The following is an 18,446-nucleotide window of genomic DNA, read 5'->3' on the forward strand; positions in this document are numbered from 1 at the left end:
GCAACCTGTTCCTTCCCTCCCCATCTTATTTTTCGGACTATAAGACGCTCCGGAATATAAGATGCACATTAGCTTTAAAGGAGGAAAACAAGAAAAATAAATTGGCCCGTTTGCTGCCATGGCCCATTCGTCGTCGCCCATTGATTGGCGGTGATAGGCAGCAGCAGCAATCCCTGCCATCTAGAACAGCTGATTGGCGCCACACCAACACACACACACACCCAAAAAATTTCCACCCACCTTTGGGGGGGGGGTACATCTTATAGTCTAAAACAATACAATATATTTTATCTTGATTAGGAATTCTATTTTTATTTTTTTTAAGATATTTATCTGTTAGGATTTTAATGTTTTACTGCTGGAAGCTGCCCAAAGTCATTTGCTATAAGATGGGCAACAAATCCAATAAATAAATATTTTGTTAATAATTAAATTGCAAGGGTTTTTTTTTTCAAACTATACTTTGTTTAATATATAGGTGATATTTAGTCTGACAAAAATGTATCACCAAGATTATTATTATTTTTAATAAATTCTCATTTGATTTGAAGAATTGTCATTCAATTGCTGTCTCTTTATATGCTGAAAAAGAGTTTTAAAGTATGGGTTGTGCTCTCTGTGTGTAGGCCCTAGCAAATATTCTAGAGCCATGACAGATATACTAGTATGCTAATCCAAGCCTTTTCCAGGTGATTTTCAGTGACATAGTCTACCTACCTGTTTGCCCTATACATTAACTACTTCCCGCTTTTGAGATATGAGAATTTCTATTTAGGGTCTATACATCCATTGCTTAAGGGGATCTGAAAGTTGCAGCTGCTTCATGGGCAAGGCAGTGTTTTACCTGTATTCTCTTGTAGCAAAACTTTTGACCTGTTCTTAATCTATGGATGTGTTCAATATTGTTATTGGAGGTGAAAGCTGGGTACAGTGTTCTTATACACATAGAATACATTTTCAATCAAAAATCAAATTAGATTATAGGAAATGGATGTGTTTTAATGCCTGTAATTTTGTTATTCTTAAGATATTAAACAATATTTTAAAACTTTAAATTAACATTGTTCTTTTAGATCTTGAAGGCAGATTATTTATGGAGCTCTGGCGAGGTTTGATTTGGCATTTGTTTTTCTAGCAGTTATATTATTTTATATGTTGCTTTTTTATTTGTAAGCCATGGGCAAAGGATGGGCACTTGCTTTTTAAATAGAAGCCGCCTCTTCTTTTTCTGACTATTTTATGTATATTTGAGGAGAAAAACATACCCTCACTTTCCTGTCCTTCAGTATCTATAATAGAGAACAACATACATTAACAACAATAGCTGCTATGTTACTAAATTATCTTTGAATTCATTTGAAAGATACCGTAGGAGCCTAAACCAAAGGTGGCGAGACATTTTAATCAAACTTGTGAAAACTATCAGCTGCTTCCCCTAGTATGACTAATATTCTTAAAACTTTCAGAGGCAATTCTTCCTTCCTCCTGCCAAACATACCCAAGAGGATTTAATGTTTGCTTTTTCCCTGTGTCATAATTACACAAGTAGAAGTACTATACTTGTAACTGGATTTCTAAAGAATCACATATTTAAAAATGACCTAAAGTATTTGTTTTTTCTTTGCTACTTCTATGGAATGCTGACAAATTATGCAGCCTGAGTCTGTGTTAGGCATATTGGATAGGAAAAAGAGACATCGGATGTACTGTATATTAGTGCAACAATTGCTTACCCTTTTATCTATGGAAGAAGATGCCTTTCCACATATCTATGATTTCATGTTGAGCTTCTATTCTTGAGTGAAGGGGAAATGGTTCAGTAACAAATTGCTGAAATGTGAAGAAGACAGCCCTTAAACAACACGTTCTTCGTGGGTGAATTTGACATGTCCTTAGTCTAGTGTGATGCTCTAAAGTAGTTATGAATCTGCAGCCCATTTCTTACTCTCATGTTTTTCTGGAATGAAAGCATTCCAATAATCCAGAATAGGAAAAACTGATAAACTTCCTCATGTTGGATTGTATCTTTTATTATTTATTTTTTACTTATTACATCTATATGATGGGCCACTTACAATGCATTAAAATGATAAATATAAAATGATTAAAATTAACAAAGATTCGAAAAAAACTAAGAAGTAGAGGGAAGGGGAGGACAAGAAGCAATGGGTGGAAACTAATCAAGGAGAGAAGCAACTTAGAACTAAGAAGAAATTTCCTGACAGTTAGGACAATTAATCAGTGGAACAATTTGCCTCCAGAAGTTGTAAATGCTCCAACACTGGAAGTTTTTAAGAAGATGTTGGATAACCATTTGTCTGAAGTGGTGTAGGGTTTTCTGCCTAAGCAGTGGGTTGGACTAGAAGACTTCCAACGTCCTTTCCAACTCTGTTATTCTAAGAAGTAAGAACACAAGTGGTATCAGGTAGTTAAAAGTGGAGGTGAGAAGTTTGTACTTTCAGCCTTGCAAGATTCTGTTAATGTAGCCTTACATTCATGTCTCTTGTCTAGCTTACCTGGGAGAGCTGACATCAATCTTGCAAATCTGAAAATACAAACTTCCCACTGCCACTTTTAACAAATTGATTTGTTATGGTGGGTCCTTCCTAAGTTTCTTTCTCTGATTGTTAACCCACTGGGGACTCCTGCCTCTCTCATCTGATTGTTTCCTAGGCAGCATCTCTTCTCTTCTGCCCCAAGGTCATCCACACATTCTATTACAGCTTGACAGCTTTCTCTAAAACAAAAAAAAAGGAAGGTTGAAGATCGATAATTATCCTGTACAGGGTGGTCAAGGGACGGCTTCTCTTTCATAGCCAATGGAATCAACCCCCTTTCCAAGAATACATGAATTACTACTTTCAACTAGCCTCCAATGCCACCTTGCTGGCTTTCACCAAGCCAGCGGGGCAGTGATGCAGCTAATCTCACAAAGAATTCTGTGCACTTCAAATCAATCCCAGATCACCTCACAAGATGTTTTTTCTGCTTCTCAGCTGGACTTGACTAACTAGTGACCCATTCTGAGGTCACACCGACCATTATAGAATTGGGAGTAAAACTGAAGACATTTGTCATTTTCCTTTGAAACAAAATAGCTTGTTTGCAGGGTGGTTATTCTGCTTGCACTGTTTATCTGCTGGTAAGTGTGCCTCTGGATCTTTTCTAAGAGTAGCTGGAAGCTTAAATATCATTAGAATGTTGCCTTGTTATTTCATGCCTACTTTTCTTTGTGCAGGTAAAGTCATGAAACTCAGTCCCAAAGCAGAAGAGGTTGCAACTTTCTTTGCAAAAATGCTTGATCATGAGTACACTACAAAGGATATCTTCAGGAAAAACTTCTTTAAAGACTGGAGAAAGGTATGAATGTTCAGCCTTTTAGGAAAAGATAGTTTGTGCTGGGCTTCTTTGTCCCTTTAAAAATAGGAACATTTACAGACGTCTCTCCTTGGTAAATCAAAAATTCTCTCTAATGCACGGGTGCCCAACCCTTGGCCACAGTCCATTACCAGACTTTAAGCCATTGGGAACAGGGCCATGGAAGTGGCAGGTGAGCATGTGTGTCCACACCCCCACTACCACAAGCAGTGGGCATACACACACTTCATTTTGCCCACAGCTCATGCAGAACCATCCCCTCCCACCCCACCTGCCAGTCCACAAAGCCAGAAAGGTTGGGGAACTCTTCTCTAATAGAACCTTAAAGTGTGGGATCCAGCTTCATTTATATGTTTATAACACTTACATTTATAAAAGCTAAAACACTGGTTTCACATGTCTTTTAGTAGTGTAGCTCAATTTAGAAGGAATCTAGGTGTTTGTTACTGACAGCAAAATTGTTTCTTGTTAGCTTTCTTAAAAAGTCTTGGCTATTAAAATTAACCTGATTTCTAGAAATGTCCAAAGCGATGTTGGTTTTTATTATATGCCTACTTCTATTTTGACATTCAAGTCAAGAGTTTCATTCATGAAGGAAAGACAGGATATAGATATAATAAACAACTACATTCATTTATTTTATTTATTTCATTTAACTAATAATACTTCTCTTTTTCTTTTTGCAGGAAATGACTTCAGAAGAAAAGGGAATCATCACTAGCCTCAGCAAATGTGACTTTAATCATATGAGTCAGTATTTCAAGGCCCAAACAGAAGCTAGAAAGCAAATGACCAAGGAAGAAAAGCAGGTATCTTTACTTAGGATTAGGCTCTAAAAATAGAAGTCATAATTGGAATGCTCTTCAGCTATGCTGCATATTCTCAGTATATCAGATTTTACAAGTGTCTTTATTCCATTATACTTAGTTCTTGGTGGGATTGCACTACACCAGATAGAAATCATACACAATTTGTAGGTCCTCCTAGACTCATAGGTCTTGTTTAAGGAATAGATGGTAATTATGGCCCCAAAGGCTTTTGTGCATGTTGGTCTTGTGACTTGTTTTGAACCAGGAAACATTCCATTGCTTATGCCTTGCTGTAATGCACTGTACATTAAGGAGCTGTCCTCAAAAACCACTTGGCATACCACAATATGCCTGTGTTACATTATGATTCCATGAATTGCCTGGCACTCAATAAGTTTCTGGATAAACTTGAAGGTGCTTTTTTATCACTTAAAAAACCATTCATGTCATGTTATGACATGAATGGTTTTTTAAGTGATAAAAAACAGGTTATTTGTGAGACTACCTTTCCCCAATTGTTTCTGTACAGCCCATTAGACCTGGAAGGGTAGGAATGCTTTTAGATCATCTGTCAAGCAATGCCATCTAGAAAGCCCCAGGAGATAGGCCTCCTTAGCATCATCTGCTTTTTGGAATAACATGTCCCCTGAGATTCATTTAGCCCTGATCTTGTGGATATTTCATAAATCTTTGGAAGATCTGGATGTTTCCCCAGGTGTAGAGCCTGTCGGTTGGATAAGCCCATCATTGTAGTTTTATCTGACATGATTGATTATGTGTTTAGCCTCATGTGCTACTGCACTGTTATTTTGGTGTTTTTTAGTATTTACCTTTTTCTTGTGTTCATTTTTAACCAGTATTTTCTGTCCAGAATTATGGTTGCAAGACAGACACTATATAAACTAGTACTTTAAAAAGTGCACTATCTGAAATAGCTGGTTCTGTATTATATATAAAAGGATATGCCCTCCTTGCGGATTGATGATGAATCATACATTATCTTGTTAGGAATAAAAGGTATCTTGTTAGGAATAAAAGGGATGCTAAGGAGAATCAAGGATAAAGATATGGGATATATGGGTCCTCTACCTGTAGTTTGAACAATTTTTTCAGAACCTGTGATGCACTATGCAGAGCACTTCTTGTTTTGAACAAGGAAACCTGAAACTTTCTGGGAAGAGGGAGGAAAATTTATTTTAGATGATGCTAAATTTATGTTCATTCAGGTTTAGCCCTAGATTAGTATATGAGGGCACACTGTGAGCTACTTATCTGAATAAATCCACTGAACTAAATGGGATTCACTTATTAGTAGATCTGTATGCAATTTTCTGAGGTAAGTGTACATACTATGGTTATAAAGCACTCAAATGATCTTGCTGATCAACTTTCATGCCCTTTCTATAATGTATAGACCAAATGGCATTCATACACTAAGAGTTCTGTGCCTGAGAATCCGCTAAACAACAGCTTATTTATTTGATCTGAATAATTGATATAGCAGCTTTCGATATGTTGTAATTTTTCATCTTTGTATGTGTTCCTCTAGAGAATTAAAGAAGAGAATGAGCGGTTATTAAAAGAATATGGTTATTGTGTCATGGATAACCATAAGGAAAGAATTGCCAACTTTAAGATTGAGCCTCCAGGTCTCTTCAGAGGGCGTGGTAACCACCCCAAAATGGGCATGCTGAAGCGACGAATAATGCCTGAAGACATCATCATCAATTGTAGCAAGTGAGGATGGGAGATCTTGCATATTTCTAGGAAAGGGTTCTGATTAGAGAGAACAGCAGCTAAATAGCAGCTTTTCACTCAAATAGCATCTCTCAAATTGGTTCTATCTATAACCTCTCTTAGAAGAGGAAAACCAGTGCATTTTATCAGACAATGTCAATTGTTCAAAATACACAAAACAATATGTCATTAGTATGTAAGGATAATTTTTCTTTAGTGTGAAGTGTTAAAGTACCATATCTTTCAGAGTATAAGACGCACCTTTTTCCCTCAAAAAAAAGGCTGAAAATCTGTGTCATAAACTGAATACAGCATTTTTTGCCTCCCAAAACCCTGCCCTTCACCAAAATGACCGTGCATAGCTTGTAGGAGGCTTTCAGAAAGCTCCTGGGGACTGGGGAGGGCAGAAATGAGCAAAAAATGGGCCGGTTTTTGCTCAATTTTGTCCCCCACAGCCCCCAGGAGCACTCTATAAGCTTCCTAAAGGCTATCCATGCCCTTTTTTGGAAAAAAAATGGGCCATTTTCACAAAAAAACAGGGCGGTTTTTGGGAGGTTTGCAGAGTGCAAAAACTTTTTTTTTTTTAATTTGCCTCTTCAAAACCTTGCTGCATCTTATACTCTGAAAAATATGGTAACTCATGCTCAGGTCAGCTTTGTAAATGGCAACTGCAAGTGGTTATATTTATATCTTTTTTTTCCTGTAGAAAATTTAGATCAGCTTATATTTGGACACGACACATAGGCGGTCTTATTGTTCTAAATATGCAAACTGCCTTTCTGCTGCTATATACACAGCTTATAAAAATACCAAAAAATAACAAAATCCATACACTTAAAATAAGCACTAAAATCAAGACAATTATTAGTATAATACATCAAAAGGGACACAGTTTTGCCTTCTTTGTAAATATTGGGAAAGTGGGAGCTAGTTGTATTTTCTCCAGTTAGACATTTTTCATAGGCTATGTAGATAGCATGACAAGCCCAAATTAAGTTTCTGTCTTAGCATAAAAATGGGATTTTTTTCATTCTCAAGATACTGTCAGGGTTTGATCTGTTGGAAACTTTGATTCAAGACCTAATGCAGTCTAAGGCCGAAGAACAGCCTGACCACAATGCAGAAAAACTTAAAGAATCATTGGCAGGTTTATGTCTGAGGAGCAGCATTTTATCCATTATTTAACAAATTTAAAGGATTGGAGGATAGGAATGGGTAGCATTGGGCATGGAGCAAAACAAAGCATGATAGAGAACAAAGTCATTGTGAACCTGACTTCAACATCATTTGATTTACTTTCTTCAAAACATCATAGTGTAATGTACTGAGGGTTTTTAAATTTACAATTCAATCTTACTGAGGGAAATAATGATAGTTAGGCAAAGAAGGACAAAGTGATCTATCTTCTCCTTATCCTTTTTTATTGGCTTGTTGAACAAGTGACCAGATTTACTTAGAGAGTTGCCATAATGGATAAATCCACATGTCACAGGAAAGCAAAAACAAATTGACCACATTAGTGGCTTTGTGCTATTTATAAGCCCTGCCTGTCAGTTTTGCTCAGAATACATTCTCATTTATAAAATCTAGTCATGAACGCGTAAAATTGAGATTCACAGTTCAAGCTTGTCTGATTATTAGGCATTAAAGTCTACAAATACTGGCTGTTATTCATCTAGAGTTGCGAGTGGCGACCAAACAAATTGAATGAAATACCCATAACAATAATATTAATAATCAGGCAACAATATCTGCTCATCTTAGGTCCTTGGAAAGGACTCCAAAAGGAGATAAAAATGTCAACTGTGTGACTACCCATAATAATAAGCCAGTTTGGTCTAATGGTTAAGGCACCAGGCTGGAAACCAAGAGACCCTGAGTTTTAAGCCCCCTTAGGCATTAAAGTGAGTTAGGTGACTTTGGGCCAGTCACTGTGTCAGCCCAGCTACTTCGCAGGGTTGTTGGTTGTGTGGAAAATAGGAGGGTGTATTAGGCTTGTTTGCCACCTTGAGTTACTGACATAAAGATAATAAAAGTAGGACATAAATAAAATGTCATAAATAGTGTATCATTCTGTAGTTGTTGTTATGATGCCACTGTTCATTGCCTGAATTTTCTGAATAATTAATTTGCTTGCTGATATTCTATGGCTTCCTTATGAATTTTCCTGTTTTGAAACGTCTTTGTGTTTTTCCTGCCTAGGGATTCTAAAATCCCGCCACCTCCTGCTGGCCATAAATGGAAAGAGGTTCGGTATGATAACAAAGTAACTTGGCTGGTATCATGGACTGAGAATATTCAAGGATCTATTAAGTACATCATGTTGAATCCCAGCTCTAGAATCAAGGTATTTTTTTGTCTAGACTATTTCTGTCATGACTAATATGCTTTTTGGGAAAGATATATTGCATATCTGAAGATCTAAACCGGACTTCTTTATTTATTTATTTTTTAAAAAAAAGCTTAAATGGTGTTTTAAATTGCTTTTCTCTTCTGAAATCAGAAATGTCAATCAAAAATTAGGTCATATCTGATCAAATTCAATGAAAAATTGTATCCCCTCCAAATAAGAGCCCTTCTATACTTGAGCAATTCATCACGTTCCCTGTGATTTTCTTGGCAGGGTGAGAAAGACTGGCAGAAATACGAGACAGCTCGGAGATTGAAGAAATGCGTAGATAGGATTCGAAATCAATATCGAGAAGACTGGAAATCCAAAGAGATGAAAGTGCGGCAAAGGGCCGTGGCATTGTACTTCATTGATAAAGTGAGATTCTGACTTTTACAGATTCTTTTTGGTTGTAAATAAACAGAACTCCTGAATCCAACGTTGACATGAATGAGGTATAACAGGTATTTGAGAAATCCTTGAAGAATGACAGGAAGGAATTTAAATTGACACGAACTCATCTAACAAATTGACTGTTCAGATAAAGCTCTGCCTACTTTCCTAGAATCTACCTGCACAAATTTGGCTTTTTGTTTTGCAGGGTCAGAGGTGTATAGAATATTCTGCAATAACAGATCTGGTATTAAAGAATGAAAAACAGAGTAGAAGCATCTCTGCTAGTAACCTCATGTTGTGTTTCTCTTATTTACATCAGTTTTCATGTCAGTTTATCTAAAGTGCATATACCCATGGATCCAAGTATTATGCATAACTTTTAAATTAGTGTAATCCTTCTAGTGAATTTGAAGGTACCTCAAATCTCATTCTGAAATTTCAAATAAATAGCTTCTTAGCTTAGTGATGTAATTTTCTACTGTTCAATTACATGATTAAAATGTTTTCATCTGTTTAAACTGACCTCTATTTTTTCTGTCTCACTATTCAATTTTTGTAGCTTGCTCTGAGAGCTGGCAATGAGAAAGAAGAAGGGGAGACTGCTGACACAGTGGGCTGTTGCTCCCTCCGTGTGGAACACATTAATTTGCATCCAGAATTAGATGGTCAGGAATATGTAGTAGAATTTGATTTCCTTGGAAAAGACTCCATAAGATACTATAACAAAGTACCTGTTGAAAAAAGGGTAAGGGACTCTACTAAGGAAATCCACAAACTGAGTAACTTTATCTTTTAAATCTCCTTTATCTTTTGGTTGCTTTTCAGGTATTCATTCCATTTGATTGAATCAATGTATCATCAAGTTCAGCATCCATAGTGCTATAGCTTTGTGTTTTTGGAAATCCTCAAAAGTCACAGAGGCAGATTCACCTTGCTCTGCTTTGTCTCCAGCAAATGCTGATAATAAAATCCACATTTGTTTTTCTATTAAGCATGAATAATAATTGTTTTGCAGTTATAATCACTGACGTTCTTCAATATTCCTACCTTTAGTATTTTTAATTTCAGAAATACTTACATTCCTTATGTTTACCCCCTCTTTATTTTATTACCAAGTAAAAAGAAATGCTTTTATCTGTTCTCATAGAAAATGGGCTTCAGTACATTGATTCACCTTTAGAATTCTATTGTAAATCTGGGAAATTTATTAACAGTGAATTAATAGCCACCTGGCTTTTGTTACATATTACAAACATAAGTAGCACACTGCAGATAAAGGGACTCAAGTAAAATCTGATATCACATCTGGTTATGGTTTGCATAGTACCTGAGTTTGCACTTGTAGCCAAAACCAAACAGTCCATGTTATTCATAACTTAGCAAACTGTGTGTCCAGAAACCATTTTAATATGGTATCAGGTAAAATAGTGAGGAAAGTAACATGCAGTGGTGGGTTGCAATCGGTACACCCTGGTATGGATACCGTTTCGGTACGGTGCTCCGAAAGGTCCACCCGTCCGCCCAAGTTCCTTAGCGGTCTTTTAAGTCTTCAGTGCTTATGCACAGAGCGCATACAGTGCCTGCACATCCCTCCACTGAGCAGCTGGAGGCTCGTGGAGGTGTCAAGATGCATGTGCACGTGCTGCACACATCCATGTGGATGCCACCGGGCCCGTTCCAACTGTACCGGTTAAAACGGGATCCGGAACTGTTTCTTTGCTTCATGTTTCTGTCTTTTGTGATTACTTTTCAGGTATTTAAGAATCTTCAGTTATTCATGGAAAATAAGCAGCCAGAAGATGATTTATTTGATAGGCTTAATGTGAGTATCTTTTTGCATTTAAAAACTGTATGAACCACTGTAAGCATCAAAGGATGTTTCTTAAATTTTCTTCTGTGAAATTAATGCCTATTGTTAGTTCTGCTATGGCTTGGAATAAGAGACCCAGTTTGATCTAGTGGTTTAAGCACCATGATACAAACCAGAAGACTATGAGTTCTAGTCTTGCCTTAGGCATGAAAGGCAACTGGATGACTTTGGGCCAATCATCCTCTTTCAGCTCAACTTCACTCCACAGGATTGTTGTTGTGGGAAAAATAGGAGTAGGAAGGAGTAATAAATATGTTCACCACTTTGAATTATTTATAAAAAATGGGTTTAAAAAAAGCTTTTAAAAGATGTAATTTTGTATTTAATAAAAGATACAGAATTGCCCCAGAATACATTGGCGTCATGTTGTTAGTAGATTTATTTTTCAAAACATTGGCAAATGAAAGTATATCTCTTATTGGATCAGGTAATTTAGAAAAGAATATTCGTAGCTCAGGGTTGAACTGTGGGTCCTTGGTGTTTTTTGGGTTTGTTATTTTCTTGCAGACATTTCCTTACCAAACTAGGCAACATCAACACTAACATCAGCACTGATGATGTTACCTAGTTTGATAATGAAATGTGTGCAAGAAAACAACTAAGTTCAGATAGTATAAAAGTCCATACAGCTAATTTGTCAGCAATGGGAGAAAAAAATAAAATGAATTACTTTGTTTTAATTAACTCCTTTAAAGATCTTTCCAAAAATCAAAATTATAGCAATAGCAGTAGACTTATATACCGCTTCATAGGCCTTTCAGGCCTCTCTAAGCGGTTTACAGAGAGTCAGCATATTGCCCCCAACAATCTGGGTCCTCATTTTACCCACCTCGGAAGGATGGAAGGCTGAGTCAACCCTGAGCCGGTGAGATTTGAACCGCTGACCTGCTGATCTAGCAGTAGCCTGCAGTGCTGCATTTAACCACTGCGCCACCTTGGCTCTTAATTATAGTATTTATATCCTTTAAACTGTTTTATAATTCATTTGAATAATAAGATAGAAGATGCAGTAGTATAGAGAACTTTGGTTATTTATCTTTCCTTTAAAATTTAAGGAAATATTGCTGTGGCTGTCCTGCATTTCATTCATTTCCACTATCCCTTTCGGTTTAATAGCCATCATGTTAATATCACACAGATATCAGCAATTATCCAACTGAGTAGAAAGGAAGCAAAATTAGAGGAGTCATCCTCTGCTTTTAGGTCTTCAACTCCCATTATTTGAAATGGTTTTAGGGCCAGGTTGAATAAGAATAAATTAATGAAAATATCTGGATCATATGAAAAAGAATGCAAGCCATTGTACAAAATGCCTCAACTTTATAGCTGCTCTTGTTTGGGATAAAATTACTGTTTCTGTGGTTTGCACTTCCCAGTTAAATGTGTTTATATTCTTTACTACTTGTTGAATTGGTATATAATTTTTTCCTCCCTTCCCTTCCCATCTTCCAGACTAGCATTTTAAATAAGCATCTTCAAGATCTTATGGAAGGGCTGACAGCTAAGGTATTCCGAACATATAATGCCTCTATTACGCTACAGCAACAACTGAAGGAACTCACAACCCGTAAGTATCTTTGAAATAGCCTGTCTCATCTTTTCTATGTTAATTGCAATACACACTTCACTTTTTTTTAAGACTGCATATAGTAACTTCTGGCCTTCATAATTAGGGACACAACTGCTATATGTGCTCAAGACTCCCTGACGTTCTTTTTCAGTTGTTGGAAGTTAGCTTTTCATAAATGTTCATCTTGCTATATGGAAAGAAATGTGTATCTTTTGAATTCTTCCAGCGGATGATAACGTCCCAGCAAAGATCCTGTCTTACAATCGTGCCAACAGAGCGGTTGCTATTCTTTGCAACCACCAGAGGGCACCTCCAAAAACCTTTGAAAAATCCATGATGAATTTACAGACCAAGGTAATTTGACTGCTAAGTTTTTAGTTAAAAGATGAACTAGGATTAATTAACCTCTATTAACTCTCTTGTCATATTTCTCAGACTACTCCACAAATTGCTTGGGTTTGTTTTTACAGACTTCCCTGTCTGTATTCTATTTGGTTTTGTTACAGAAATACCTTCTTAGTGTGCAAGATCATCATACTCAGCCATTCTAAAATCTGTGTTATTTCTGTGCCTGTAAATTTTAACTCTGAGAAACAGAAATAGATAGTAAAAGCAAAATAAATTAGGTATGCATGAAGAATATGTGTAGTAGTTAAGGTGCTGAATTAGAAGCAGGAAGACTCGGGCCTCTCTCAAGCATGGAAGCCAACCCTAATGGGCCAAGTCGCTCTTTCAGCCCTAGGTTGGTAGACTTTTTTTAAAAGATTCCCAGTCTGTATTGGACCAGCATGAGACATTCATTGAGCAGTGAGTTGATTTGTGATAGCAACAGCAATATAGAGAAAATGCATTTGGTTCTCAGGACATTGTCGTTCTAGATGTAAGAGGTATTCTGGCTCAAGGAAAGGCAGTTAATTATTTGTGTGTGTTTGCGTGCCAATATTATATATAATTATAAATGATTCCGGTTTCACTAATTTACTGATCATGCCTTTGTGAAATCATTATATACCATTTAACAAAGAAATCACCACCCTCAGGAGCAGTTTGAGGTATAGGACTCAGATCTCAGTTATCATGTAACAAATGGAGCAGTTTTTGCTCTGTAGCTCCAGAAGGCAAAAGTTGGCACTAATAAGCTGATATTTTAAGAAAATTGTTATTTTGAAGTGGGGGGAAATGGTAACAGCTGTTTGACAGTATAACAGTGCTTCTCTGGAGGATTAGCTCTTTTATACTATTTAAGCAGAAACTAAAGAGTCATCTTCAGAATAGCTATAATCAGAATTATTCTCTATGATATTAGATTTTGATGGCCCCCAAAGTCTTTTAATTCTAAACAGTATATAAGTGCCTTAAATGTAGTGTTTAGAAACCTGGCTCCTCCCCTCCCGAGGTGGAATCTGTAGAATTTTGTTCTCTTCTCTGATTAAGACAAGAGGGAGATGCTCATTGTGACGGGCCATAATTCCAGAGAATTTGCTTGGTCTGCCTGGAAGGAGGACAGTTCATGATGCTTCTGGATGCAGATCTACTTTCCCAGATTAAGGCAATGGCCACTGGTACCTTGTATTGATTGATATACCAACTATGTCCTTGTCTGGATAATGATGACTTTAAAATTGTGGTAAGGGTGCTAGTTGTCTATAATAATGTGCTCCATGTCGGTTACCCTTGTGTTTGTTTAAGAACTCAGTAGTCAGGTTGTCTTGGGAAGAATGCAAAGACACTGTTATTTTTATACTGATGCCTGCACCCTCAATTTGTTTCTGGACAAAAATGATCAAAATGATAGTTACCTTTAATGCCAGAAATGGCTTAGATCCAGGCTATCTGAGAGAATACCCCCATGTTTATTGATACCATTTGAAGAGATACACTGTTTGTGAGCTTGTTTAGCAGTAACCTGAGGCTGAGCCTTTGGGAAGGAGAGAGTTGCTGCTCCAGCTCTTTGGAATGCACTGCATGAAAGTTAAGGGACTTAATATTAGCTTTTTAAAGAGCCATTTAAAGCATATATTTTTCTATGGGGTTAGTCATTTAAATTATTAATTGTATTAATTGTTTACCTGATTATTTTAATTGCTGTTTTAACTGTTTTAATGTGTACTGGGACACCTTGGTAGCTGATGATACATTCTTTTTTTTCTTAACTTTTTTAGCAAGTGCAGTGTCTGCTTTTTCAGATAAACTGAGTGTTGATTCATTGTTTGATAGAAATTGATCAACCAACTTGTTGCCAGAGCCTGACATTGTGGTCTAAGAGAGTGAGTGACTGGCCCAAAGTGCCCCAGCCGCTTTTCATGAATAAGGCAGGACTAGAACTTACAGTCTCCTGGTTTCTAACCCGGCACTTTAACTATTAAAACATTTCTCTAGTTTAATGAGCATCATAAGACTTAGAATCTTGCTATCCGTGTTATCTGCTATAGTCTAACTGTATAAGACCCCCAAGAGCCTATTGCAATTTTGCATCCCCCCCCCCCACTATTATAAAATCTAGATTCATTGCAAATAAAACCATTACCATTTCTGCCCATGAAAAAATAATAGTTTATCCACTTTAGGGTACAGTAAACAGCTATTAATTGTGCTCTTCTCCAAATATCTTTTCAAATTTAAAAAAAAAACAATAAATAAACATCAGATGGATTCTTGAGAGTTTTATTTTCTTCTAGATATTCTGTTACGGAATCAGAAAGTAGAGCCTTTAAAAAATAGTTGTCTAAATGTTTCAGCTTTTCAGTTGTAATTCCTTCCCACATCTATACTATGATTTATCTGTTTGCATGATCTAGATTGATGCCAAGAAGGATCAGTTGGCTGATGCCAAAAGAGAATTAAAAAGCGCCAAAGCTGATGCCAAGATCCGAAGGGATGAGAAGTCTAAAAAGTAAGTCTGACTGCTCTGACGTTGCCACATTTACAAGCAGTTCCATATTTCATATTGACCCCAAATGAAATACCTTAAAATGTCTGTTACTTGAATATTTATTCAGCTTTTGAATGTGCTGTTTCAGATCTTGGCCTGTGATTTTGTGCCTATTGATCTGAGCAAGGAGTCTTCCTTCTGAATAAATTCATACAGGTTGCCATGCTCTTTTACATCTTTTCCCAGCACTGTGCATGTAAAAAGGGAGGGCGAGATATCAAGTAGAAGTCTGTAGTTAACTCTCATATTTTGCTTTTATCTTATAGATTCCTCCTACTCCCAAAAAGCTCCTAGTTGGTTTTTTTAAAATATATTTATGTTGGTATTGTTGCCTTCTGTATAGCAATGTTCAGTCCTTCCATTTCCTAAGATTTCTTATGTCCTCTATGTATCACATTTATTGAATTTGTGCATACATTGTCTTGAAACTTGAAAACTCCCCTGCAGAGGTGTTTTTTTCCACACACGGAGGAACACTGGAAAGTTAATGAACATCACCCTTTTGAAGGTTAGAAAGATTGCTAGTCTTCCAAACTATGAAATTTGCTAGCTTTCTGACCCTCTTTTTGGCAAACATCACCACTCTGAAGACTAGGATTTCCTAAGCTAGGAAAGCTAGTAAATGTGATTGTTATCACAATAATTTGGAAGGCCATTTCACCAAATCATGGGAAATCAAATCAAATCTTGCATTTTTAATCCTTGAGTAGTAGAGGAAATTTAAAAGACATAACTTCAGTTGGGAAATATTACAGAGTTTTATCCCTTCATCTGGCCACCCTAACCATGTGAAGAGCTTATTAAAGACAGCTTTGTCTTCATATGTGTAAAGGGCAATATTGTAAAGCAATGGGATGTGACAATGTTAAACTGCTAGAGAATAGGTTTTCTTCTTTCTTTATAGTTCTGAATGCAAGGGCAGTGAACATTCACATAGGACTGTTTAGATAAATACTTTGATACACAAGACATGAAAAGTTATCACTGGCAACTATCCTGCACATTTGAGCCAGCAGCATTTCAGCCTTCTTATACCAAGTAGAAAGATGTCCAGGTATGTCTGGAAAGATGCTTCAACTTGAGGGTATACTAGACACCTGACTTGTTGAGTCAATGTTTCAGAGATATTCCTTACCTAAACAGAAATAGAATGACCATGGGTGGGCAAAAAAATAAGTGACGGTGGTAGCTACCTCCAACTTCCCAATAGCTTGATCACTACTGACCAAAACTCTGGTGGCTGATGGTAGGATCAGTCTAACCAAGCTATGCAGGGCTAGGGTAGAATCAGTCTATTAAATCTTCAGATAGCAACATGGTAGTGCAGCAGCATTGAAGTGGCCACAAATTTGTCAAATTTCAAGTTATGGCTCCTGTATTTTGGACATAGAATTGTGGGTTAGCCCATTTGAGGTCCGTTGGTTCAAAACCTATTTCACCCAATTGAAGGTTATAGACATCAATTTTAGTAATATATAGATTTCTCATGTCTCCAAGAAATCTGTAATACACATTGCCCTCCCTGGACAGATTTCCCTCATATCTGTACTGTTCAAAAACATATATCAGAATTGGCTAATAAGATTATGAGTAACATTTTATCTATAGCAAGATAATTCATTATTCCTTGTTTTAGCTATCATATTAAGATCAGTTATACATATTCTCAGTTTAAAAAATCTATACAAAAGAACAAATTAAAGCAATAGCCATGGTCTTCCTGGTGTCTGCAGTTTAAGCATCCTGCAAAAGCTGGAACTTTAACATGGACATTAGTTGGAATAAAGCCCAGAAGGCCTTTGATTCAATTTCCTTCCCAACCAAGGTCTTTCTGGGCCACTTTGGATAAATCATCTTATCTGCCCATTGTATCTATATAAGGGATATGGTCCTGACCTACCGTAAACTTTGGAGATCATGGGAAATAAGCATTGTTAAGCATTTTACACTTCTAATACAGGGAAATGACGATAATCCCTTCTCAGATCTGCACAAGAGTAAACTTAACATGTGCTTAGCAGTCCACTTGAGGGATTTTTTTTCCTGCATGGATACCTAATTCCTCTTAATAAAATATATTTCAAAAAGTTAATGTTCTCACCTTTTATTTATTACTTTTCATCTTTTACAGGACTGTGGAAACTAAGAAGAAGGCTGTACAAAGGGTGGAGGAACAGCTGATGAAGCTGGAAGTTCAAGCAACAGACAGAGAGGAAAACAAGCAAATAGCCTTGGGTACCTCCAAACTAAATTATCTGGATCCTAGAATTTCTGTTGCTTGGTAAGTTCTTGTTTGAGAAAGGGGGATAATAAATTAGGCTTATGTTTCATGGGTTTGAAGGTCTTGTTTGCTTTTGTTCATATTTGGCTTTCCAAGACAGTTCAAAAGACTGATACAGATAAAATTCAATCTGTATGAAGCCTACATCTGGTAGGAGCAAAATAAGATTCTGGGAAGTAGAATTTGGGTGAACATTTTCTTCCAGGGACAAAAGAAGCATCTTAAAGCAAAGACTTTTAGTTGGTGGGATGTTTTTCATTGTGCCAAAATACTCAAAGAAGTGCTCTACGTCTAGTCAAAAATGGTGTATCAAACAAAATATCTTGTTTGCACAAAAGAATGCCATTAGTATTGCCTTAACAGTGGGAACCTTCTAAAATTCAAAATAAGTTCAGGAGAAAAGAAGGTGAGGTCAAGCAAGTGTATTTACTTATTCTGAAGAAAAAAAAAGTTTCATATTGTGGTATGAAAAGAAGGTAAGAATTGAATGATGCCCTTGATGTCTTGTTTTAGTCATAGACTGGGTGAAACTCATAATAGTCCACTAAGTAAGTAAGTTACTTCTTACTTAGAACTTACTTACAACTGGATTAAAGTTTTGTGTGCCCCAACACAAAGCCAAATTCCCAGTTTAAGAATATGATGTTGCCTAAACACCACTAGAAGATTGTTGGATGAATCTGTTTGTACTTCTTCACACATTTTAGGCAGCGTACATCCTTAAAACAGAAAAAATATAAATAAGTTACCTATAAATAACACCAGTTATTAACATCATCCATTATGTGGGTGATTCTTATGAAATTTTTAAAAATGGAAAATGCTACAGTGAGCATAAGGATAGGGATTTGGTCATACTTGCTTTCTAAATTTAATAGCCTTTTTCCTTGACTGCATTTGAACTAATTATACATGATAAATTTCCGGGAAATAATACATTGATGCTTTAACCTTGGATGGTAACAATATATGTTAGTGCTCTGCAAAACAATTCAGAACTGTAGAATACCTTCCATCAAGGCTGTGGATTGGTGACTCAGATTACTTTCAAGTGGGAGTCACTACAGTTACTTTGAGATCAAGA

The 18,446-nt window shown here is 36.6% G+C and overlaps 1 protein-coding gene across 1 annotated transcript in view; it reads left to right on the forward strand.

Annotated features, from left to right (window-relative positions):
* Positions 1 to 18,446, forward strand: part of TOP1 (DNA topoisomerase I) — a 63,362-nt gene that overhangs the window by 42,969 nt on the left and 1,947 nt on the right. Inside the window, exons 10-20 of the mRNA XM_032217892.1 lie at positions 3,239 to 3,360; positions 4,065 to 4,187; positions 5,737 to 5,924; positions 8,127 to 8,271; positions 8,548 to 8,691; positions 9,269 to 9,454; positions 10,463 to 10,531; positions 12,032 to 12,146; positions 12,376 to 12,503; positions 14,948 to 15,042; positions 17,213 to 17,362. Of these exons, the coding sequence (XP_032073783.1) occupies positions 3,239 to 3,360; positions 4,065 to 4,187; positions 5,737 to 5,924; positions 8,127 to 8,271; positions 8,548 to 8,691; positions 9,269 to 9,454; positions 10,463 to 10,531; positions 12,032 to 12,146; positions 12,376 to 12,503; positions 14,948 to 15,042; positions 17,213 to 17,362 (1,465 nt within the window). The remainder of the gene's footprint in view (positions 1 to 3,238; positions 3,361 to 4,064; positions 4,188 to 5,736; positions 5,925 to 8,126; positions 8,272 to 8,547; positions 8,692 to 9,268; positions 9,455 to 10,462; positions 10,532 to 12,031; positions 12,147 to 12,375; positions 12,504 to 14,947; positions 15,043 to 17,212; positions 17,363 to 18,446) is intronic.

This window comes from Thamnophis elegans, chromosome 5 (genome assembly GCF_009769535.1).
Source record: "Thamnophis elegans isolate rThaEle1 chromosome 5, rThaEle1.pri, whole genome shotgun sequence".
NCBI classification, from domain to species: domain Eukaryota; kingdom Metazoa; phylum Chordata; class Lepidosauria; order Squamata; family Colubridae; genus Thamnophis; species Thamnophis elegans.